General features: G+C 47.0%; 9 protein-coding genes across 9 annotated transcripts; 4 read left to right on the plus strand and 5 right to left on the minus strand.

Moving 5' to 3' along the window:
- Window positions 1–591: 591 nt before the first annotated feature.
- On the plus strand, window positions 592–3,305 carry F4813DRAFT_355191 (uncharacterized protein). The gene is made up of 3 exons (XM_049242839.1): window positions 592–876; window positions 938–2,206; window positions 2,266–3,305. Exons 2-3 carry the CDS (start codon window positions 1,185–1,187, stop codon window positions 2,870–2,872), a joined length of 1,629 nt encoding a protein of 542 aa, XP_049100907.1. The 5' UTR covers window positions 592–876; window positions 938–1,184; the 3' UTR covers window positions 2,873–3,305.
- A 184-nt stretch (window positions 3,306–3,489) lies between these two features.
- Window positions 3,490–5,158, minus strand: F4813DRAFT_388200 (FAD/NAD(P)-binding domain-containing protein; the record flags this gene model as incomplete). Its single annotated transcript, XM_049246668.1, has 2 exons — window positions 3,490–4,672; window positions 4,851–5,158. 2 exons carry the CDS (start codon window positions 5,156–5,158, stop codon window positions 3,490–3,492), a joined length of 1,491 nt encoding a protein of 496 aa, XP_049100908.1.
- A 491-nt stretch (window positions 5,159–5,649) lies between these two features.
- F4813DRAFT_395417 (MFS general substrate transporter) lies at window positions 5,650–7,390 on the minus strand (the record flags this gene model as incomplete). The annotated part of the gene is made up of 3 exons (XM_049247691.1): window positions 5,650–6,587; window positions 6,776–6,954; window positions 7,008–7,390. 3 exons carry the CDS (start codon window positions 7,388–7,390, stop codon window positions 5,650–5,652), a joined length of 1,500 nt encoding a protein of 499 aa, XP_049100909.1.
- Window positions 7,391–8,361: 971 nt separating this feature from the next.
- On the plus strand, window positions 8,362–9,601 carry F4813DRAFT_395418 (alpha-ketoglutarate-dependent sulfonate dioxygenase; the record flags this gene model as incomplete). The annotated part of the gene is made up of 2 exons (XM_049247692.1): window positions 8,362–8,830; window positions 8,891–9,601. Exons 1-2 carry the CDS (start codon window positions 8,384–8,386, stop codon window positions 9,599–9,601), a joined length of 1,158 nt encoding a protein of 385 aa, XP_049100910.1. The 5' UTR covers window positions 8,362–8,383.
- Window positions 9,602–11,126: 1,525 nt separating this feature from the next.
- Window positions 11,127–14,004, plus strand: F4813DRAFT_34383 (AAA-domain-containing protein). The gene is made up of 2 exons (XM_049241580.1): window positions 11,127–12,765; window positions 12,821–14,004. Exons 1-2 carry the CDS (start codon window positions 11,346–11,348, stop codon window positions 13,801–13,803), a joined length of 2,403 nt encoding a protein of 800 aa, XP_049100911.1. The 5' UTR covers window positions 11,127–11,345; the 3' UTR covers window positions 13,804–14,004.
- Window positions 14,005–14,022: 18 nt separating this feature from the next.
- Window positions 14,023–17,384, minus strand: F4813DRAFT_355195 (glycoside hydrolase family 31 protein). The gene is made up of 2 exons (XM_049242840.1): window positions 17,063–17,384; window positions 14,023–17,003 (listed from the first exon to the last, which is right to left on the minus strand). Exons 1-2 carry the CDS (start codon window positions 17,151–17,153, stop codon window positions 14,140–14,142), a joined length of 2,955 nt encoding a protein of 984 aa, XP_049100912.1. The 5' UTR covers window positions 17,154–17,384; the 3' UTR covers window positions 14,023–14,139.
- A 252-nt stretch (window positions 17,385–17,636) lies between these two features.
- On the plus strand, window positions 17,637–19,476 carry F4813DRAFT_355196 (nucleoside diphosphate kinase). Its single transcript, XM_049242841.1, has 8 exons — window positions 17,637–18,473; window positions 18,553–18,583; window positions 18,644–18,687; window positions 18,741–18,799; window positions 18,858–18,902; window positions 18,956–19,021; window positions 19,078–19,127; window positions 19,179–19,476. The coding sequence occupies exons 1-8, from the start codon at window positions 18,025–18,027 to the stop codon at window positions 19,320–19,322; spliced, it is 888 nt and encodes a 295-aa protein (XP_049100913.1). The 5' UTR covers window positions 17,637–18,024; the 3' UTR covers window positions 19,323–19,476.
- Window positions 19,477–19,532: 56 nt separating this feature from the next.
- F4813DRAFT_388206 (uncharacterized protein) lies at window positions 19,533–20,411 on the minus strand (the record flags this gene model as incomplete). Its single annotated transcript, XM_049246669.1, has 1 exon — window positions 19,533–20,411. The coding sequence occupies one exon, from the start codon at window positions 20,409–20,411 to the stop codon at window positions 19,533–19,535; it is 879 nt and encodes a 292-aa protein (XP_049100914.1).
- A 224-nt stretch (window positions 20,412–20,635) lies between these two features.
- Window positions 20,636–22,148, minus strand: F4813DRAFT_355199 (periplasmic binding protein-like II). The gene is made up of 2 exons (XM_049242842.1): window positions 21,551–22,148; window positions 20,636–21,484 (listed from the first exon to the last, which is right to left on the minus strand). The coding sequence occupies exons 1-2, from the start codon at window positions 21,814–21,816 to the stop codon at window positions 20,830–20,832; spliced, it is 921 nt and encodes a 306-aa protein (XP_049100915.1). The 5' UTR covers window positions 21,817–22,148; the 3' UTR covers window positions 20,636–20,829.
- Window positions 22,149–23,302: the final 1,154 nt, after the last annotated feature.

Here is a 23,302-nt window from a genome sequence, read left to right on the forward strand (position 1 = left end):
AAACGTTGCTATCATGCATGATGGCTTTACTCATTCTATTCCAAGGATGAAATAACTGTCATAACTAAATGAAATTGTAATTAGGTGCCGAAGTAAGGACCTAATGCTTTTGTAAATGAATAATTGTGCTTCACTCAGGTTGTAATGGTTGAGCGGTATTCGAAGAAGTAGTATAAGATTACTTACCTCTTTGACTTCACACAGTTTGGTTACATTAATATATGGCCTTTTTGAACCGGCCGACCTGCCTCACTTTCCTGCTTTCTTTCAGCGATCATCGGAACCTCGCGACGATAAGACGGTCTCACAAAAGTATGAGACATGCATAGTCCCATTTTTATCGTAAAGGCTTCCTTAGCATTGGATAACTTAGTAAAATAAAAGTATATAAATCTAAAATAGGCATACCATAGTACATACGTTGACACCTTACTTAGATGAGGTATAGATGGAAGTGTCGGTAAAGGGTGCCAAGCAGTGAACTAGTCACCATCCGTTCCATTAGTGAAGGTACTTCCGCTTGTCGGCTTGTATCCTCTATTTACATGCACTTTTTGGAAGGCGTTCGTAGATATTGCGAAGGTGGAGTAGAGTCAAAAAATTATTAACATAAATGTAGCAGCAGACGTAGCGCCAAATATAAAGCGACCTGTCAAATATCACAAATGCTATGACGAAGGTAGGACCTAAGAGCCTTGGGTACCTGGCCCAAGTGTCAGATGCTCGACCCGACCCAAAATAAATGGAAGCAGCAGTACCTATGCTACCCTGATAGGTGTTTGACGTGGCGGCAAAGGCAGTAGCCAACTGCTGTTGCCATATAGACGCTTTGCAGTAGTGGTACACGAAAAGCTACCTACCTAACCTCTACTTAATGTAAGTACATAAGTACCTTATAGGTACCTAACAAATGGCAACTGCCCGTTAACTCCCCTAGAAATGCCTAGAAATGTACCTTCCTCGGGCATGCAAATATGGGTGTAGGTACATGCAATTGGGCCTAAGAAAGAACATTCAAAATTGGAAGGAGTTGGGCCGAACGGAAAGTGCTATCTTCCACTTGAAACTTAATTGCATACTTCGTACACGCGCACACACCAAATCCATAATCGTCTCTTTTTTTTTGCACTTTTATGCAACACCAAATACACTTACACACTTCTGACGCCAGCATCTAACCAATCATGGCCATGGACATGTCAGTCTATACAGGTATGGACGATGAGGATATCGCCCTCGCATTTCGGTTAATGCAGGAAGATGTCGAGCAATTCATGTCTACTACGACTAGGAAGGGAAAACAAGTCGAGGGATCCGAGACGGACGCCCAAATAGCCTTTAACCTTCTTCTTGAAGAACTGCAAGCTGCAGAGACCTGTCTTAGCGATGAAAGAATGACTAGAAGTATGTTGAGAGCAATTCAGTCTGACGGCGCTGTCCTTTCCCAGGCTCACGACGAAGAAAATGTTGCTCAAGCCGACCATGAACTGTCACTTGCTTTAAGCAATGGTCAAGATGAGGCTGTAGCTCAGCGAGCTACCCCTGAAGCTGTGAGCAGCGATGAGGAATTTCTTGAGAAGCTCTCGGTCATCTACAATACCGGTTTTGATCATTCCATCAGTGGCACTAACGATTACGACGACGACGATGATACAGCCACCATCAACCAGCCAGAGAGTTCTTCATGGGCTGCTTCACGCCAATCTAGTAGACCACCAAGGACTTGCGACGCTTGTGGATATCAAAAGCACTTCGCAGAGCTGGCTCGCGCTCCCTGCCGCCATGAATATTGTCGCGAGTGTCTCACGCGTCTCTTCCGAGATGCTTCAAACGATGAATCCCTCTTTCCTCCGCGATGCTGCAGACAAAACATCCCCTTAATTAGGAATCAGGTATTTATTGACAGTGACGTAGTCCGGCACTTCCGCCAAAAGGCCCTTGAGTTTTCTACGCCTCGTCGAACATACTGCCATAACCAGGATTGCGCCCGATTTATTCCAGCAACCAATTATCTAAACGATGTAGCGACATGTGGCGAGTGCGGGTATCAAACCTGTATGACATGCAAAGGTGTTAGCCATGATGGCGATTGCCCAAATGACGAACAGCTTCAACAAGTATTTCAACTAGCTACCGAACAACACTGGCAACGTTGCCAAAACTGCTGGGCGATGGTTGAGTTGAACACCGGATGCAATCACATGACGTAAGTTTCAGAGAACTTTTAGTATTAAATTTGTACGATGCATACTTAACCTTCGATAGCTGTCGATGCGGTTTCGGATTTTGCTATGTCTGTGGTAGTCGCTGGAAGACTTGCCAATGCGAGCACTGGGATGAACATCGTCTGTACGCACGTGCTGTACAGATTGATGCCCGTGGCCAAGTTGAGGATGCTCCGGGCGATGTGATACCTCGTGGAAATCCGATACCTCTTCAACTACATGCAAATGGTCAGCTACCCTTTCGGCTCCCGGCTCATCAGCAACAGGCTCAGCAACAGGCCCAACAGCAGGCTCAACAGCAGGCCTTGAATCAAGAACGTCGTCAACAGAATATAATATATCCAATTGAGGATGAGAGTGAACATGAGAGTGAAGAGGAGGCTGAAGTAGCGGCGCAACCAGTAGTCCAACAGGCACGGGAACAGCCTGCGTTCGAATTTCCACTCCTTGACTTCCCTCAACGGACGCGAATTCGGCAACTCATGGAAGATCTCAGAAATAACCACGAGTGTCAACATGATCGATGGTTTTCTAAGAAAGGGCCTCGCGAATGCGAAGAATGTGGCGACGTTATGCCTATATTCATCTACGAATGTCGACAGTGTCATACTATGGCTTGCCGTCGCTGCCGGTATCACCGGTTGTAAAGACCAAGGACAACATGTTCGTGAAAGTGGCAGTCTCATTAATACTTGAGTTGTGGCTTTGTAATCGGAGGGATGCCAGTTAAATCGGCATTTCTAGGTTTATCACCCCACCTCCAGCTGCCTGGAGGCGAATAACAAGAAAAGCAGAAAATCTTCATGGTGCAGTTATGTACCCACAATATTTGTCGTACAGATCACAGAGTCAAGATACCTCTAGCATGGCATAGAGATGAAGTCGGACATATATATTTCGGCTGACTGTATAGCTATTTACGAGTTAGCAGAGAATGTAAAGGGTGTATAAGGGAGTGAAATGTACCGAGAGCATTAATTAGGGTATAGCTCTCGCTGTTAGTTCCATACAATCTGTAACTAGGAACTATGAAACAAGCCTTGACTATGGCTTTGCTCATTATGAAAACCTTTCAAAGTCCATCTTTTTATGAGGTGATATGCATACCTAATGTACTAGAAATCTCTAGGGGTGAATCTTCACAATGTTTCCTGGATCTTGTAAACGAATATTGCATCTATGGTATGCATCAAGGTAAGTTGGATTGTGTCCCATGTTGCGATCCCATATAATACTTGATATGCCTAGCAATACGTCCAATCTTCTACGGGCCTCTAGAATTCTTAAGTCTTTCCTTGAGGAGCTTGTAGCCGCCGTGCCACTCCTCATCCAAGCCCGGCAGCAGCTCTTTTCCAGCTTTCGCCGCGTCTTCGTTGACCCAATTTAAGACCTCTTCTATATACGTGTCCTCTATTCCAAACATACTGTGAAACTTATCGTCGGGTTGGAACCGAGCTTTCCTTTCCTTGTGTTCTTGTCTCATGGCCGACTTGGGCGGGAGCTTGGCGTGTCCTGCGAAGACTTTGGCTGCAACCTGGGCTTGGAAATCGAAGAGTGAAAATGTTGACACGTAGTGCGAGACACCTATGAATGCTAGCGATGGATCTGGGATATAGAATATGTCCTTGTGTAGGTTATGCGTAATGTAGCCGTCAGATGTTATGAGTACCTTGTCGTCGGCGTCTTGCCACGGGAGTAGAGGCTGTTCTAGGTCTCCCAGAAAGGGGTAAGTAGTGATGTACCCCGTAGCGATTACGACGCGGTCGATTCCTTCTATAACTTGCCCGTCCTCGAGTATGGCTTTACCGGGTATTGCGTGACCGGACTTTAATGCCTGGGCTTTATCGTCTTCGGCATTCTCGTCGACGACGAACTTGGAGACCAGCGGGACCCTGGTGACGCCTTCGGGGAGACGCGGCCCAAGTACATCATACTTGCTTACTCGTCTGCTTTGAACTATTTTGGCTCCCAGCGCAGCCGTCTCGTTTGCAATATCGACGGCTGAGACGCCGGCGCCAATTATGAGCACTGTCTGATTGGCGAAAGGAGCGGGGGTCCGGTATTGCTTCGAGTGGGTAATTCGATCTGGAAATCTTTGCTTCCATGCTGCTAATCCCGGAATATCTGGGACGAACGGAGTGTGGTAGTGTCCACTCGCTACTACGACTGCGTCGAACTTCCATGTCTTCTTCGTCAATGTGTGGCCAGAATCTGTTCTCGCAAGTGTGCTTGTCTTAACAGTCCACTTGCTGTCGCCTTCGGGCTTGGACACGCTTTCCACTCGAGTGTGAAATTGTACGTGATCGTTGACGTTGTGGAGCCGAGCAATATCTTTGATATATGTGCTGACCACCTTTTGGTCCACGAAGTCCTCGCTACCTTCTGGCCAACGTAGTAGGCTACTTCGCATAACAGGGGTCGGGATGTTATTCTTTAACCCGGCGTAACTATGAATGTGTTAATATCACATAACGAAATTTCAAACAACTACCTCTCTAAGTCATTATGTTGTTGAATTTCATAAGAACTTCATGATGGCTAGGAGTCAATGTTGGTATGTGTTCGGAATTGGGTGCTGTGTATGAGTAGAAGGGAGATCTATAAACATGATGTTTTGATACGTACCATGGGTTAGGCGGAGCATGTATCAGCGCAACTTCGTCTGAGCTTAAGCCTTCTTTCTCGACTTCTGACCAATTCGGAACAGGGGGTGTAACATTAGGGAATGGTGGTGATCTGTCTGCTTGAGGTTCGTAGTCCCATACGCCGCCGACTACGCCGGTCCGCTCGAACGCGGTGACGTTGAACCCGGCCCGGAGGAGGTGGGCCGTTGACGCCACTCCGCTTATGCCGGCACCAATAACAGCCACATCTTTGATGTTACCGAGAAGTGGCCCGTTCTCAGTCTTACTGTCATTACTTAGGGAGCCCATTGCGATTGTCTCAGAGGGAGGGGTGAAAGACATAAGACGTAAGGGGCCGCGCCGAGATATGAATAGAAACGGAATCTACGGATAACTGTGGAACATAGTATCGTTGATCACCTCATTTTCTAGTTGAGATAATAATCTGCCCATTTCAAAAAATGCTTTGATGTGATTATAAATCGTGGGATTCCTCTAGGTTAGGTGAAATGAGACCATCCGCCGTACCGATTACGTGCTTTTTGGAGAAATGCTAGTAGCACAAGTGGACCATGTGGAAGAGCATACTACCTGACAGGGGAAGTAAGATAACAACCTCAAATGTAAGTGAATGGTCTTATTTCGGCTTATTTTCAGCTAGGCCCCTAACTAAGACCCAGAAGGATACGACGTGTTATGTTTAGCTTAGCACGGTACAAGTTTAGGGATTCGCATATTTGACATGGTTTATATTAGAAGTACGGTCTAGGCTTGGATGGTAATTATGCTAGTTCTCCAGGTTAGGCCGCTCCTGTATTCAATAGCTGGGTCTTTTTAGCTCGTTCTCGATGATGTAGCGTCCGTATCGTGAGGGCAGTGACAATAAGGCCGGCGGCAAAGAAGACCATAGTAACAAACCCTTTGTGATACTGAGGTCCATCAACTTGCTGCCAAATAATCAGTGGCAGCCACGCCTGAACTACGTAAGCCATCTCGTTCATAGATGCTATCACAAAAGCTCGCTCTTCATTATCATCACTGCAGATTTCGTGTGCCCACGCGAAGGTCAAGCCACTGATTCCTCCCCCGATCAACCCAATGATGTAGCAAAACCACTTCCAACCCGTAGGAATATTCCACACGGCGAGACTCGTATTGGTGATGATATTGACAACCCCTGAGAATATCATAGGCGGCCATCGAGCACCCTTGAAAAGAGAATCGGATGTCCAGGCATAAATATAGGTGAAGATCACAGTAATAGCGGCAGCAATCGTAGGATAAGAATTTATAGCAGCGATGCTGTATCCTTCTTGTTTCAGCCAGATCGAGAAAGCTGGCTGGCCACCATAGCCTGTCCCGTTGTTAAAGAAGATGTAAAGCAGGGTAAGCGCATAAATGTGCCACGAAGTGAAGATCTTCTTGAACGTGGCTTTTGTGTATTTTCCCCTGTTGGCTCGGCCTTCAAACTGCATGCGCTTATTGGCTAGCGCTATCTCGTCCTTTGTCAACCACCAGGCGCGAGTGATTTCCGGTACGTCTGGGAAGAAGAAAAACCCCGCTATGGCGATCGGTAGCGATATTACGGTGTTGATGATGAAAAGCCACTGCCATCCATGATAGCCACTTGTACCATTTAGTCGATACACAGCCGTCATCAGATAGCCAGAGAACATGCTACCTAGGGAGCTACTGGCGTGGAAGATACAGCTTCGCTTCGCGAGTTCGTCTTTTCGATCTGCTATAAAGTTAGCGCCTAGCAGAAAAAGTGAAGATATTCGTGCTCGTTCCCGGGTTGTAATCTACAGAAGAAAAGGGGTGAATGGATATTTTATAAAATTTTAACATACTAGGAATACGTTAGCATCGCGTTCAACATCTGGAATCTCAAAAAGGGGTCAAGACATGGTAATACATACCACCAACTTCCGATAACATACTGCATGCCTGGATAAAAGCTGCTTTCTGCAAGCCCGATGAAGAATCGTAGGGCGTAGATTTGTTCTGCGTTTTGACATTTTGAAAGCAAAATCGTCAAAACCGACCAGACCACCTCGCAAGCAGGGATATATATTGACGGCCGAACTTTAGTTAGGAGCATATTACTACTACCGTTAGTAAAATCAAAGTTGAAGCTCGGAAAAAAAGGGGTTCCAACCTTGGAATTTCGCCAATAACATAACCAACTGTCCAACATGTGACCATGTAATTGAGCTGGTTACCGTAAAGACCTAAATCCTCCTTCATACCGGATACGAAGGCACTGTTGATGTTGACTTGATCGAGATTCTTGATAAAATACCCCAGTGAAGCGAATGTCAGAATCACAGCGTCGAGCTTAAACAGGAACCGCCTCTCCTCAGGGGACTTGTCAAACGTATCCCAGAGATAGGACCGCCACGTCTGTTTTGGTTTCTCGACGATTGGTGATAGCGACTGGGTATGAGTTGAGTCAACATCACTATGATCCGTGCTCTTAGCCGTCACGTCGCCGCCGGCTTCGGCTGTGGCCTTGGTCAAGGAGATCTCCTTGCTTTCCATCTCGTATTACCCGAATGCACTTCATACGAAGCTTGAAGATGCAAAACTAGAAGCCAGAACGCCCGGGAGCACTCCGACTTAAAAGCATTTAGATTATCTGAGGTTATACAGGGGTCAAGCCCGGTTTTCTCCATGCTGAAAAAGTTCATCCCACGCCTCGAGAAACAAGGATTCTAGTGCGCCATCTCGCATGCAGATTCCCCTGTTCTATATCGACCTAGATCGATCCAGCAAGGTAAAGGTTTGATTTATGATTATCAATGAGGTCGCTCCCCCTAGCCCCTGTATATCTAGAACCCGGTCGTGGACCGTGGTTGCGAACTTTCCGTCATATGGCGATATCCGTATTTACTTTCCGAGCAGCGTGTTGGAGAACTACACTGTTCCATGGCTCATGCGATGGTATGTGCTGCAACAGTGCGGGGTCGAGTATGTCGTGTCCTGTTGTTGCTAAGAAGCGAAACAGCTTAAGGCGACAAGGTGGTCGTCACCTCAAACATGGCTGGCATGACGCCATGTTATAACCCCACAGAAAGAATCGAATAGGACCGCATTACGTACATAACCTGCACTCGAGACGCAATGTTTCTCGCATCATCCTTCTCCAAGATCACGTATTGATAAGGAACTCCAATGATGACTTTGGTAAATCGCGGGGAATGGCCTACTCCTCAGTAAATACTGCAACTTCACGGCTATTACTGCTGATGTTGTGTCAAAGCAGATATGGCTTACCAATCTCCCCATCCTGACAGGCCAGCTTGCCTATTGGAATGGAGAACTACCTGTCATCGGATCATTGGGAAATGAGGTCAATGGTTGGGAGTCTCCAATTCGATGACTATAATGTTATATATTCGCAAAGGTCGTACGAGATGGTAGTGAGGGGGTAATAGTATAGAAGAAAGACCAGTCTACCAGACTTATTATTCACACTTTCAAGTAGTTAACTACTATTAAACCAAAGTTCCGTCGAGACTGAACATTGTGACAATGGCACCTGCACCAATTGATGAGCGTATCAGGGACGTTGCGGCGCCACGTAAAGACACGCTTGGCCTTCCCGAGCCCGCTCTCCAGCGTCTAAAGAAGGCGGGCATTGACCTGTCAAACGGTTATCCCTATCGCCCGGCTAGGCCACTCTACCTTCAAGACGTCTATAACATCAGAAACAAAGAATGGAAGCATGATGATGCCGGAGCGCGTGCGGATAAGTCAAAGTCTGCACTCCTCTCTGCCGCTACGAAAGTCACAGACCTCACTGCTCATATCGGAACTGAGATTGAGGGCTTGCAATTGAAGGACCTTACAGACCAACAGAAAGACGAACTGGCCCTTCTCATAGCTGAGAGGAGCGTCGTCTTCTTCAGGAATCAAACGGATCTGTCGCCTCAAGATCAGCTAGCGCTTGGGAAATACTATGGAGAGGTCGAGGTTCACGTAAGTGCTATTCTAATACAAACACCGCCAGCGATGTGTATATGCTTATTTGCGAAACAGCCCCAAGTAGCGCAAGTCCCTGGTAACCTGGGCGTGACGGTTATCTGGCCCGATCTTCAGGCTACCGAACGGGTGGCTAACTTCAGAAACCCGGGAGGAGCTTCGCGGTGGCATACAGATCTCGTACATGAGCTGCAGCCAGCCGGGATCACGCATCTCCACAACGACACTGTCCCTCCCGTCGGTGGCGACACGCTCTGGGCAAGCGGATACTCGGCCTACGAGAAGCTATCGCCGGACTTCCGCAAGATTATCGACGGCAAGCTAGCCGTGTACCGGTCCGCACATACGTACCTAGACCGGGACCACCCTGAAGAAGGCCCCAAGTTTATCGAACGCGTGCACCCACTCGTTCGCGTGCACCCCGCCACCGGCTGGAAAGCTCTGTGGGTTAACAGAGCCATGACCGACCGCATCGTCGGCCTAGACCGTGCAGAGAGCGACGTCATCCTAAACTACCTCTACGATGTCTTCGAGAAGAACGTAGACATCCAAGTGCGATTCCGCTGGACAGCAGGAACCAGTGCGCTCTGGGACAATCGCATAACTATCCACAACGCTTCGTGGGACTACAATGGCAAGTATCCTAGGCACGGAACCCGCGTAACTTCATTAGCTGAGAAGCCATACTTTGATCCGGCGGCTCCGACTCGGCGCGAGGCTCTTGGGCTCTTGGATGAGGCCGAGAAGCAGATTGACGGACCTGCTTGAATGGCCAATGTAACCTAGTCAGACAAAATGGAATAAAACAATATGTCTCTTGACGCCTTTCTACTAGAGGCATGCTTATTAATGGTGCGAGTCGTGAAAGTTGATTGACGATAGTTTCAAACAGGCTCTAATTAATATGAAGTGTATACATCTGACTCTTGGACTTTCTAGCTACACCGAGCTTTATTAAGCCACGCCCAGGTCTATGTGAGTTGTACCCTGCTCGAATCGAAATGCTCAACTTTCAATAACATGCCAAGGTAGGGTATTGGTTCCTGATACCACAACAGGATCTTAAGAGTTAACTAGGTCAGCTCTTGGATGATTCATTTTCGGCTGAACAATGGACGTTCAAATAGGTTCGTTACCGTCGTCATTAGGGTGTGGCTTAATACTAATTGTTGAAATACTTCGGGGTTGAATTGCAAATCGTCTTCTGTTATCAAGTAAAATGTTGAAGTGCTCCTCTCCCGAAGAATCTCATCAAATGCCCCCAAAACTTGAAATTATTTCCAAGCTCGTCCGCCAAGATCTTCACCGAGCCGTATGAGCGTTTTCTCAGCCCTTGTGTAAAACTCGCCCATGAGGCACACTTGTACATTTCGTTCTTAGATATCTTCTTTATTGATGTATAATACGTATGCACACATTATTCTCGTTTCCGATTCATGTCTAAGATGGTAGAGTGCACTATGTAAGCTCGACCCAATTTTTATAGCTTCCCCAGAGCAATGAACTGGCATACGAGGAAGCGGATTACACCATACATACGACAATGCTTCAAAAGGAGGGGCGCCATCTAGGTATTGACCAATTCACATGATATATCTTCTAGCTTCTAGCCATCATGGTGTCTCAATAGGCGGATGTGCTGAGAAAAAAGTAGTGTCTCGTACTCGTACTTAGTAGCCATGCCGAATGAAAGCTACTGTTACACGGAATTCTCATCAAGAGCGCTCACTCTAAGTTAATAATCTAGACAAGACTCTAAAGCATATATTCAACATTTGGAATAGCTAGGTTAGAAAGCTGAAGGGGCTGAGTTAATGCTATAAAGTGGCTGCATGGAGCTAATTGGTGAGTTGCCTCCATTCAATAGAAAACAAGAAACCAGGCAATTGTAAATGCACGAAGAAAGACTTAGATTTCAATAGTGCTTACGAACTAAGCATTTAATAGAATTCTATTAGGCATTCTACTAGGCTACAACGCTTGACAACTTAGACTAGACTATGAAAGAATTTAGGGTGGTTGTTGTATTTTCACAGCCCCGCTGGATGCCTCATATAGGGGTAGGCTTCCATGTAGAAATGAGAGGAAAATAACGAAAGGATGAGAATTAAAGGGCATTCAAGATTCATAAAGAATAATAATTTAAACAATATCACGAGGCTGAAACCAAAAGGTATCATTGATTGAAGATGATGTTCTGGGGAACCCAGAACATCAGACCCTTGCAGCAAAGCTGCGAGGTCTATATATATGTACAAAGGCTGAAAGCCGTGACTCAGGTCCTGACTCAGGACCTAAGTCACGATGTTGTCTGGCTTCTCCAGATAACATTGTGACTACCAACCGTGACAAACAAGTTCTGAATTTATTTATTTAATAAACTTTTAATATATATATAAGTCTTATTCTATCCTTATAGCGGCCTATGTTACCACTTCGATTGTGCAACGACTTCATAACACTCGACCGATAGCAGTAGTACCCCAAGCCATAGGAAAATTAGCTTGCTACGATGACTGGAGAAGATATTACGGGAAAAAATGCGCCTACAGCCCAAGACATGCCAACAGTAAACGACAAAATTTCCGAAGGCATACAAGACGATAATAGCGAGTCCGCTGCTACATTAGAAGACTCGACAAATGAAATAATGACGCCTGCCACTACAGAGGATGACGTGGCACAGCCAGAATTACCTCCCTGGTTCAAAAGTTGCATTAAAACTTTCGAAGAACTGGTCGAATGCGATATTCCATTAACTATCAATGATTCATCAAGCAATCAAGCACCCGAGACTGAGAGGCCTGAGAATTATGTGATTGATTCAGTCATGTATGAGAGTCTGTTTGACCTTGTGTTTCCTCAAGACACAAAAGGGCAACAAGACCATTCGGATATGGACCTCCCTATAAAGTTTCGCCATGATGCTATGGCACTTCGGATGCCACACATCTCACATGGCCAGCAATTTCTAAATCTGGTAGTACAGCGCTTTGCGAGAGACATTGGAGCCGATATTATCACCTTAGGACTACACGATATTGAGAACCTTGCAACTCATTTTGCTACACTATCGGGTCATTCTCTTCCTGTTGGAATGTCGACATTCCGAGATCTCTATTTCGTAAAACCCTCGCCTAAACAAGAAAGAAAGAAGCTTCCATTTCCGTTTGCACAATTGTTTGCCTCGACATCGGATAAGAGGGGCTCTTCACAGAGAGCTACTGCGGGAAAACAAGAACGTCCTATAATCATATTACTACCTGAAGTCGCAGAAGACTTCTACAAATGCCCTCGAGATATTTTGACGCATCTAAGGGGTGCTGTCAACGAAGCCAGAAGTCAAGGCCAAGAGATTGCAGTCATTGCCATAGATAACCAGAACGATCCAGTATATGGTAGTTATTGGCCACCGCCACCTTCAGACGATGGAGAGTTCCTCTTTGATCTCGGGTTTAATCCAGTCAGTGCGGTGCAGGTAATAGTACCGATCAAAACAGACTTACAGAAAAGGCTACTTGAACAGGACTGCAAGAAGGTAATACAGAAAGTTAATATTCGGAAAATACAGGAGAGGATTCGAGAAAGACAAAAAGCCAGGTCTTTCTCGGGACTTTTAGAGCCACACGTTGATTGGAAACTCCCTTCCGAGAGTTTCGCTACAAAACGGCTCAATGACCCTTACTTCAAGGACCGTGAAATGGAATTAATCGCAAGTGCCTTGGGCGCCAACTTAACTATTGAAAACGTCGAAAAGGCATTTGCGAGACTCAAGATGCTAAACGAGTGGATGCAAGAAAAGGAGGAGACGTCACCGTCAGGACAATGGGATCGCCTCCACGAGGATGCACGGAGAGCAATCGAGACGATCAAAGGTGATTCTATCAAATATGAATACGAACACATATTGTTGGACTCTATTGTCAACTCTGGTGAGTTTACTTGCTATATACAGAACCTTGCTCCCACGACTAACAAACCATCTAGACACCGTCGAACAGAGCTGGAAAGACATCGAAGTCGACGAAGACACCAAAAGCACAATCAAACAACTCATAGACCTAGCCAGCTCCGACCCAAAATCCCAATACGGCCTCTTAAGCAAATCTCGCATTCGCGGCGCCTTGCTCTACGGCCCGCCAGGAACAGGAAAGACGCAGCTGGCCCGAGTCTTGACGCACGAGTACAAAGCCGTCATGATCCACGTCTCCGCAGCAGAGCTTCAAAGCAAGTGGGTCGGGGACTCGGAGAAGCTGATCAAGGCTCTCTTCAACCTCGGCTCGATGGTTGCTCCCAGCATCATATTTATCGACGAGGCGGATGCCCTGTTCCGGAAGCGTGGCTCGGACGACCGGAGCTGGGAACGGAGCCATCTCAATGAGCTACTGAACCAGCAAGACGGGTTAAAAGCCTCTAAGATACCGCCGTTCTTGCTGCTCGCGACGAACCATCCGAATGACCTCGACGATGCTGTCATGCGCCGTGTACCCGCGCGTTTATTCATCGGCTTGCCATCCCGCTCTGCCCGCGAGAAAATCCTCGGCATATTCCTCCGAGACGAGAAGGTAGACTCGAGCGTAAACTTCTCGCATCTAGCCGGTCGCACCGCCGGTTTCACCGGATCCGACATCAAGACGATCTGCACTCAAGCAGCGCTTATCTGCCAAAACGAGCTCGACAAGTCGGACAAGTCCGGCGAGACCCGGGTGCTCACCAAGGGGCACTTCGACGCCGCGTTGGCACGAACCGGTCCAACCGTTTCCGACGGCGCCATCCAGCAGATCCGAGACTTCGCGAAGAAATTCGACCCTTCCGCGATCCAAAAGATGGATAGAATAGGCAGAGACCAAGAAACCTCTGATCTGCCAAAGGAAGACGTCGCCGATCCAGCACATACAACGCTGGATGATATCTGGAGGAAATACGACAGCATTGCAGGCGGTAAGAAACCTAAGATGAATGGCTTTTAAGATAGTTATATTTAGAAACCCCTCCGGGAACGTGGATTGTGAAGACGAGCTGCTCAAGTTTAAGCAATATGCTGGATGAAGTGAAACGATACACAATAGAACGTGGTAGGACCTGTGAGGCAGGGTTAACTCAATATACATGTTAGATTAATTGGATCTGGGTTGGGGGGAAGCATTGCATTTGGTGATACCTAATAGAATATGATATGAATTTTTAACTGTAAAATTTCAGCATCACTTATCAGAAGTATCCATACAAATCCTTGGAACACCCGTAACGGTTTTTGGTCATTATATTCGTCTCTATAGATAATACCTACATTCATATCTAATCCTCTAAGCAAAAGCAATGGTCCAATCGGCGCCGATCCTGGCACCAACACGTCCTATAACCGCAAATGTGCCCCTATCACCGTCCGCCTTATGGTAAATAAGCGGGACTGAGACTTTCTTACCCTCGGATTCAACAATCACTTCCTTCTTGCTAGCCCAAGACGAAGGTGCCCCAATGACGATGATCTTGTCGACGGCAACGTTGCGCATCCGTTTTAGCCAGTCTCCTTCCTTAATGCTCTTGGCATCACGACCTTCTGCATCGGTAGAAGCAAGCGTCGAGCCTTCGAGCTTGAACTTGCGGTGGATGTATTGCCCCTTTTCGTAATCGAAAGAGTCACCATCATCAACATACAATTCTCCTTCTGCTTCACCTTTCTTGCTAACAGCTACGACGAGGGTATAATCGTCGAACTTCATCAGCTGGGAGGAACGTCGCGGGATGTCACGGCGGGGGAGGATGTGTCCACCCTGTATCAAGACAGGGATAGCCTCAAGGGGTGCATCCACGGTTAAGTGCTTGCCCTTGGTCGTAGGCAACTTCTTGTAAGTGAAATAGTCATAGTAGACCTCACTATCCGGGATATAAATATCAGTAGAAGTCTTGTCCTTCTCCACGATTGGCTTAACCAGGAGGCCTGTCGATCCAACAAAGAACTGGTCGTCGATCCCGAAGCCGCCTTCCTCACTCGGATGCGTCCAATATAGAGGGCGTATGATGGGGCTTCCGTCACGGTTGGCATGGTAAAATGCAGTGTACCAAGCTGGAAGTAGACTATAACGAAGGCGAAGGGCGGAGGTAATGATAGACCGGTGCGGCTCCGCGAGTAGGAATGGCTCCCGGCGCCGAGCGTCAATATGAGCGTGTCCTCGGAAGAATGGGTAAAAAGCACCAGCTTGGTACCAACGACTTTGTAGCTCTAATTCTGGATTGCCGAAGAAACCGCCGACATCAGCGCCAGAGAAGGGGAATCCAGAGATTCCTTGAGCAAGGATCATAGGGATAGAGGCTCCAAGGTGTTCCCAGCTGGCCTGGTTGTCACCGGTCCACATAGCTCCAAGACGCTGAGAACCAGCATAGAATGATCTGGTAAGTATGAATGGACGTCGTAGCTCACCCTTCTTTCGGGAAAGGAGAGCTTCGTATGTTGCATTGTGGAAAGTCATTCCATTAAGGTTATGAACATCACGATGTTCCCAGTCACCATGATGAAGGTTGTCTTTCGGCATGGTAACTTCGGGTCCATTAAACACGGATGGTTCATTCATATCATTCCAGACAAATGTATTCTCCATGGTACCCTTGAACGCATCATAATTGAAAAGGGATGACCACCATTTGATGGCTGCAGGATTGAACGCATCGATCCAGTGAGAAGATCCTGGCCAACACCAGCCGTCAAAGTCATTGCCATCCTTATTCTTGACGGCTAGGCTCTTCGACTTGAGTTCATCAGACACATGATAGCCGCCCACATTCTTGATGTGCGGATCAATAATGGTGACCAGTTTTCTTCCATGAGCATCCAAGTGCTTACCCATGGAAATCGGATCCTTGAACATATCTTTATCCCAAGTGAAGTACTTCTTGTCATCGGTATACTCGATGTCCAGCCAAATGACATCATATGGAATGTTGTACCGATCCATCTTACGGTCGACTTCCTTGACGTCGTCGTCCGAGACATAGTTCCACCGGCATTGGTGATACCCGAGGGAGAATTCCTGAGGCAATGCGGTAGTACCAGTAAGCTCGGCATAGCTCTTAGTTATGTCGCGAGGAGTTGGTCCAAGGAAAACGAAGACGTCCATCAAGCCGGATTCTGAGATCCAATGAGTTTGAGTACTTGTTTTGGCACCAATTCCAAGAGCCAGGGGATTCGTGGATTCCTTTGCTTTAGTGATGTCAATCCAGGTTTCGGCGGCATTGAGCCAGAAAATGCCAACTGTGGAGTCCTTTCGCTGAGCTTGCATGAAAGGGATTGCACCATACAAGGTCATCGGGCTGTCCAAGATGTACTCGAAGACATCAGCATTGTATAGCCTGTAGGGCTCCGCATAGTTGCCTTCGCCGCCACGCGTCTCTTTCAACGACAAGGGACCGGCGTGTTCTGGAATTCCATAGACATGCTCGTAACCAAAAAAGGTGATATCAAGTGCAACACTCTCAGGGCCGCGGGGCTTGGAGTCAGTGTTCCCACCAAAGGCCTCGTCCCACCAAGTGCTCTCGTCTTCTGAAGGAGCTACTTCAGGGGTTTCTTCCTTCTTTTCTTCTTGTGATTCTTCTCCTTCTTTCTTCTCGGGTGTTGGCTTTTCGATCTTCGGTCGCCAATGCTCCAAGTTCATCAATCCTCGGTCGTTGAACTTGATTTGAGTAACACCATCCCGTTTAAAATTGATCGAATACGGCTCATAGGTTATGTCAGCCTCAAATGCAGAGTTAGGGCCGTACTGGATCTTGATTCCAGTCTTGCTCTCGTGGGAAACTTTAGCATCCGTGTCAACGTCCAAGCCACCGACGATAGCCCATTTTCCAGCTTCATTGTATCTTTCTTTTCTGGCTTTGCTATTGTGCCTGAGCTCAATGTCTTTCTCTTGCCTCTTCTGCTCGTCAACAGACACACGTGCCGTACCCGACTTCAGGAAAGATACGGTGAGGGGGAGCCGAACAGTGTTTCCTTGCTCGTCGATGGTCTTCAGGATTGTAGCTTGGAATTGGCCATCTTTGAACGAGGCCAGCTCGGGAGAGATCTTATATGGTGCTTGCCATGAGGAACCCAGGGAAGCTGCATTGTCAGCGTAGTCCCTATTTCTCTTGCAGAAGCCCGACTGGTGGCATTTCTTGAAATCGTTTTCCTTAACCGCCACTATTTACAATTAGCTACTTAGGGATATTCGTTTAGGCCGTAGTTGGGTAAAAATTTACCTCCGGGTGTAAAAAGAGAGCAAAGGACCGTGAGAAGGCACAACAAAACCGGCCATCTTGAGGATAGTCGACTTGTACCGTCACCGGCCATATTTGGTCCCTTGGCACGGCGTCCCTTATAAGGGTTATGAATGTAGAGAGAACCAGCAATAAGTATTAAATAAAATATAGGACCAAATAAAAGGATCTCATGGATATAAGGTCATGAGATTAGCTGTGAAATTGCTTCGCAGAATCGCAAGCAATTGTATCTAATTGATTTAATTGTGGGAGGCCAAAGGAGTTAATGCTAGTTGTCCGTTCAAAAAGACAGCTTAATGCTACCTTAGGTGCTTGCTTAGGTGCTTAGCTGCTTAGGTACAAGCTTCCCCGAATTTAACCAAACACTGGGGTTGATATTCCCCACTATTCTTACTGGGTACCTATTATCTCATTGGGTCCATATTACCTATCTCATTGGAAGCACCTCTGAGATCTCTACCTAATACCTAGCCCGATAAGCCACAATAATATTGGCTTCTCATTACTAGCCACACTACGGATAATATTGGCCAATTGTTCAATTTGTTTACTTGGAATATTCACAGAGTAGTGGTTTGTCGTAAAAGATGCGGTCATATCCTTCACGCATTTTGTCATCGCATTCTCTATGAGTTACGCAAGTGCACTGCTGTTCTTTTAATAAGTCTCAAACCTCCTATTGTGATCATACATACCTAAGGTAACGGTTGCTTCTGCACACTCTCCATCCTCTCCCCTATTTCATATTTCCTATTTCCTATTTCCTATTTCCTATTTCCTATTTAAACGCATGAGAAAGAGTTGACCAATCATATCGGAGGTTGCTCTCACATGTGTATCGATCTGAGTATCGTTGAGAACCCCTGAAATACTTATTCGATGGAAATACATAGTTGAGGAAAAGCAGAAAAGCAGAAAAGCACCTGGCCCTATTATCCAAGATGTACAAGCCACAGGATGTTTCGAGACGCCACAAGGCCCCAGTCTCAGGTCCAGTTCCAGTTCCAGCTCCAGCTCCAGCCCCAAATGAGACCCACAGGGTTGAAAGCCATAGCAAACCCAATCGCGGGCAACAGCGACCGCCCAATGTGAGATTCTTAGGCCTAATACCCCACCATAGCCGTCACCCCACCCTCCATCTTTTCTTCACAATCTTTGGAAGCGCCGTCCTCCTATTTCTTTTATTCTTCCTTTTTCCCTGGAAGACTCAACCAGATCGTCAAGGTTGGACATTTAGGCAAAGCATCAAGCACGACGTAGACTACCTCAAGGGATCTTTTTCCCCTTCTACTTCAACGGTTACTACTACCACAACTCTTTACCAAACAGTGCCTACCCCGCTATACACCCAAGAAGCTGTACCAGAAGCCAAAATGTCGACTGAGCAGACGTGAGTTGCCCTACTTCTCGCCCTTTTTTTATGGTAGTAAATGCTGTGACATAGAGTAAATCTAATAAAATGTTTATAGTTTCATTGCTATCAAGCCTGACGGCGTCCAGGTATTTCAATTCACCCATACGAAGCTCCCGAACAGAACACTTCCTAACCCTTAATTATAGCGTGGCCTTGTTGGCGCTATCATCTCTCGCTTCGAGAGCCGAGGGTGAGTAGAATAACCCCATTACATTCTCAAGTTGCGATCTAAAGATGAAATAGCTTCAAACTTGTTGCCATCAAGCTGGTTACCCCCGGCAAGGCCCACCTCGAGAAGCACTGTAAGCCAATATCACCCTCTCGAAGCACGACATTTGTGAACTAACACGATCGTAACAGATGCCGACCTTGCGGACAAGCCCTTCTTCCCTGGTCTAATTGAGTGTATGTCATCACAACGGCTATTTCGCTTTTTCACATAGCTAACCCGAGCTTAGACATGAACAGCGGCCCGATTGCTGCCATGGTCTGGGAGGGTCTTGATGCCGTCAAGACTGGCCGAAGTACGTTCAAACCCCCTATACCATTAAACCTGTCAGCACTAACCGTTACTTTTCAGCTCTTCTCGGTGCCACCAACCCCCTCGCCTCTGCTCCCGGTACCATCCGCGTAAGTAAACATAATTTTCACCATATTCCAACCCTAACTAACAGATCGTAGGGTGACTTCGCTCTCCAGACCGGCCGCAACGTCTGCCACGGCTCCGACAGCGTCGAGAACGCCAAGAAGGAGATTGCTCTGTGGTTCAGCGAGGGTGATGTCGTCAGCTGGGAGAGCGCCCAGGCTAAGTGGCTCTACGAGTAAGAGAACAACGAGTAGGAAAAAATAAATATAGTGGTAGAGATCCTCATGACATGGTGGCAGTTTGATCTAGCTTGGACAAGCGAAACAGACAAAACCATATAGTCGGATCAGACAAAAAGTGCACATTGCAATGAACCAAGATTTATAAACAAATAAGGGCCTCTATCCGTGATATTACATTTGTATAATCGGATGGGAATGGCTTTATTCTTAGCTACGCCTTTTCCACAAGGAGCGCCTCGCGGTTACAAACCCCCTAGCTAACCAAGGGGTCGCCCATAGGCTGATTGCTATCCTAGGTATTAGCAAGGCTTTTGTTATTGCGTAGGCCGCGGCAATTTGTATGCCAATCTTGTATCCCTTTTCCGTATTCTCGACTGTGACGGTATCCTTGACCTTCCGCCAAGCCTTTGCACTCTTGCCCTTCCCAGCTTCATGCATATGCTCTTCACTCATAGATATATCATTAACACCATCCTCACCTTTCCGCCTCATCCAAGACCCAAACCAACTTCCCCCACTCTTTCCCTTCTCCTTCTCCTTCTCCATCTCCGCCTTTAACCTCCTCTCCAACTTCTCCTCACCCTCTATTCCCCCATCCGCCTCGTCCCCCAGCCCAAACCAGCCTTTCTTCCTAAACCATCGCATATACCGCGACAGCCCCTCCTCCGCCCACGCCGCCCACGGCCCTAGCACCCATGCCGTCGGCACCCAGTCTGCGCGGTGAAACCCATATGCTAGTCCGAGCAATGGGACTGCCGCTGTGACTTCGTGTAGTATTAGAAACGCGGCTATGTGCGAGAACGGCGCCGAGCGCAGTTTTTCAAGGTATGGCCGAAGACGCTTGGGGAGCCAGCGGCTTGTGTGCGTGAGGATGGCGTCGAAGCGGCGGGTTTGGCGGGCTTGGGACTCGGAGGTTGGGTTGGGAGGGGAGGGTGGTTTGGTGGATTGGAAGCGTCTGCTTCGTGGGTGAGGGGTGGTTCGGATGTGCATGGTTTGTATTGCGGTGGTTGGGTTTGAAGGTCGGGAATTGGTGGAGAGGAGGCGGGCTTGTCGCAGCCAGCGGGCGTTGATGGTGGATGATGGCATTTTAGACGCTCTCTGTTTAATTGTAACGCGGATTTCGAAGAATACTAGGTTAGGTCTTCAAAAGTAAACGTATAGGTTCAATCGGCGTCCACTGGGGAGAGCAGCCCAGTCGTAGGGTGTAGGAAGAGAAACGGCTTTTCGTAGCTTTGGAAATTGTTAAAGATGAAGCTTGATTTGGAGATATCTTGGATATCGAATTGCATGTGGAGAGCGGCAATGTGGGGCTAAAGCAATGACGACTTTTATGTCGAATTGCGATCCTAAAGGCTTAGTACGATGCAATGTCAAAATGTACCTAAGGTAAGTACCTAGGTACATGTACATAGACATAGGTAGATGATAAGCAAGTAAGAATAAGCGGCAGTCTCTCCTTTTCAAAGACTTTGTATTCTTATTTTATATGAAAATACCATAGGACTTATTGCGGGAATTGCGCACCTAATCCCTTAACCAACATGCTCTCCGGCTGTAAACCCTTGCCCTCAGCCAGAACTCCAGCTTTACGCAAGATATTGACACAGCTCTGGATGACCTTCAAGTCCACGCCTTCTGTTTTAATAGCAAACTGTACCGTGCGCAGCCACTCTCTCGCATCCGCCTCTGAATAATCAAGCTCGGTGCTGATATACTTGACTGCCTCATCATGATGCGAAGAAAAGTAGTTGATGCCCTCATCTAGCTTCTTAAACAAGTCTAGGAGTCGCTTATCCGGGTTTTGCTCCGGCAGCAGCGCCGTCGACGCCACAATCTTCCAGCTGCTCCACGGCGTGTAGATCTCGCCGACGCGCCGGATTTCCCCGCTGTCGTAGTACCGCTTCGACGTGAAGTGCTCCCACATGAAGAAGTCGGCTGTGCCGTCGTTAACCGCGTTCCGGAGGTTCGCAAAATTCTGCAGCACTACGAAGTCTGAGTACGGCGATACACCAGGCGTCAACCAGCCTTGCTGGTCGGCTAGTACGTAGCCCATTACTTGGCTGCCGGAGCCGTAGCGTGAGATCCCGATCTTAGACCCCTTCAGTGAGTCGACAGAAGTGATCTCAGGCCGTTTAGCGCCAGTCGAAATCGCCCAGCCTGTGTGTAAATGTCAATAAGTCTCATGTAATTCATAAAAGACACTATTGTGGTCAGGTAGTTTACAGAGAGGGGTTTCAACGTAAGTCCCGACGATGCGGTAGCCGCCGTCGCCAGGCGTATCTTCCTTGCCAAGACCCGCAACCCAAGCTTCCGTCAAGCCAATACCAACATCGATTTCGCCGGACCGCATAGCTGTAATCATATGACCCGTTCCGGAGGGGAACGGAATCAGTGTAGCTGTGAGACCGAAATGCTTCTGGGCGAAGTAGAGCGGCGTAGAAAAGTGCTCCGGCACGAAGCCGATCCGGAGGGGTTGAGAAGACTCTGCCATGTTTGCTATTCTGATTCAATATACCGCCGCGGAGTACTAGATATTATAAACGAATAGACAGCTAGCTAAGCAATGGTTCGAATGAGAACACCCGCTAATTGAAAAGGGGGGAAAGAGTCGTAACTGTTTAAGTTGAGAGACAAACCGCGCATGACGTTGACATGCTTAATGCATCAATCAGATCGGCAATTACTCGCAGTTTACGGGTATGCGCGGGACGGGACGGCCTATTGTGGGGCAGTATAAAGCTTATTCCGTCTTTTAACGGCCAAGTAATTAAGGTTACCTAACACTGCTATATACCCTTGAGATACATTAACTTAGCATAAATTATAGTAGAAATATATTGATAAGTTCATTGTTTTGGAGTAACCAACAATTACGTTTTGCTCAATTCCTACCAAGGCATCACGTACTACCGCAGTATAGCATTCTACTAACTAGGTCTCAACAATAAAGTGTAAGAGTTCCCAGTGATTTAAACTAGGTTGAGGAAATGCAGACCCTCTAGGCGTTCTGATAAAGATGGAACTATATTAAAGGATCTCCGACTATAGTTCCTCAGTTTTATTATATCTACCTTGTTGTACTCTATCCGTTAAACTCAAGCCTGTTGTCTAAAACTTCCAGTGTACATTCACTTGCGCGGTAGGCTCGAGCTACTACCAGCTTGCGCCATAGTTTAACAATGTACTGTTTCTGAGGACTCCTTCTTATTCACCCCCAGGTCTGAAGCTGGTTTGCGGGTGTCCCCAATCGCTGCCACATGATTCCAAGGGTCTTCCTCAGGCCCTTGGAAAAGCCATCGTTCCATTGGATTCATATCTTCCCGTAGTGCGGAACGACCATTGAAATCGTGATTTTCTTTCGATAGAGAGATAGCCTGCTGGAAGCTTTTACGCTCGACGTCTTTGTTTAGTTCTATGGACGTAGGGGAGTGGTCATTGACATTATCGTTTGTAGAAGATGGCGACGTCATATTTTCGGATGTATATTGTGCGGAGCCCTCATGCTATTCGGGTCGGGTATTAGTATAGACTTGCCAAAATAAGATTTGTTTAGAATACCGTAGACACCGTCCAGGCCAAAATAAATAATCAAAATAGCCGGTGGACTATTCGAGGGTCACCGACGTAACAAGTGATTGTGGATATTGCGAAACGAATTAACAAGTGATTCAACGGAAGCATGAAAAGTCGATTAAACTACTGCATAGCTTATTCGAGTAGACTATTAGTTCTAGAGATATGAAGCTTCCTATTTTCTATAATATTACTTTGGTTGTTATATATAATATAATGTCTGAATGACTAGGTAGATTTTGCTATATACACACGGGAAACTGGCCCATACGCCCTGTCCATACCGAGCTCTCGTAATATCATTCTGGCGAGTTTTCTATACGAGTAGATCTTAAAATTGGCCCAATGATGCATGTATGGTATGGTGGATATTAAAATCGGCCAAAAGGTAGGTCGGTGAAAAC

This window comes from Daldinia decipiens (genome assembly GCF_022478715.1).
Source record: "Daldinia decipiens strain CBS 113046 unplaced genomic scaffold F4813scaffold_11, whole genome shotgun sequence".
Taxonomy (NCBI): Eukaryota; Fungi; Ascomycota; class Sordariomycetes; order Xylariales; family Hypoxylaceae; genus Daldinia; species Daldinia decipiens.